Here is a 575-nt window from a genome sequence, read left to right as displayed (position 1 = left end):
TGGGGTCCCGCTCCAGCTGCAGCTGATGTTTCCAGCCCCAGAGCACAGCTGGGGCCTCAAACATCTGGCCAGTGGCCATGGGACTGCAGCGTCCCACCGGGATTTGGGGTCCTGCGGAGGGTTGGGATGCAGGATCCTCCAGGTCCCCGTGTCTCCCCCGGCTTCCCTCCGCCTTTTTCCCCTTCCCGGTACCCGCGGCCGGCGGGTGTTGCATCCCGGGACGCTGGGCCGGGCCCGGGGCTCTCCCGGCCGGAGCAGCAGGTAGCACAGGTTCCCCGGGATCCTCCCGTCTGAGCCGGGTCTGTTCCCAGCCACGCCGCCCTCCGGGAAGGGTGGGAGGCCACGGGAGGATCCCGGAGCCGGCGGGAGCCATGGGAGGATCCTGGGGGTGGTGGAGCTGGAGCAGCTCCCAGCCCTCGGGAGGGCTTTGGGCAGGGGAGGATCCCGGCCGGGCTCCCCCCGCACATCCCCACGGAGCTCCAGGGGGGGGTCTGTGCTCACCCCTCGCCCACGGCCGCGCTGCCGGAGCATCCCGGCGTTCCCGGTGTTCACGCCATTCCCGGAGCTCCCGGCCG

The 575-nt window shown here is 72.2% G+C and overlaps 1 protein-coding gene across 1 annotated transcript in view; it reads right to left on the bottom strand.

Annotated features, from left to right (window-relative positions):
- Positions 1 to 56: 56 nt before the first annotated feature.
- Positions 57 to 575, bottom strand: part of WDR54 (WD repeat domain 54) — a gene marked incomplete at its 5' end in the record, with an annotated part of 4184 nt that continues 3665 nt past the window's right edge. Inside the window, one exon of the mRNA XM_017742385.1 lies at positions 57 to 425. Within this exon, the coding sequence (XP_017597874.1) occupies positions 57 to 425 (369 nt within the window). The remainder of the gene's footprint in view (positions 426 to 575) is intronic.

The sequence above is a fragment of the Corvus brachyrhynchos genome, unplaced genomic scaffold (assembly GCF_000691975.1).
Source record: "Corvus brachyrhynchos isolate BGI_N302 unplaced genomic scaffold, ASM69197v1 scaffold166, whole genome shotgun sequence".
Lineage (NCBI taxonomy): Eukaryota > Metazoa > Chordata > Aves > Passeriformes > Corvidae > Corvus > Corvus brachyrhynchos.
This window is presented reverse-complemented; position numbering and strand designations above follow the sequence as displayed.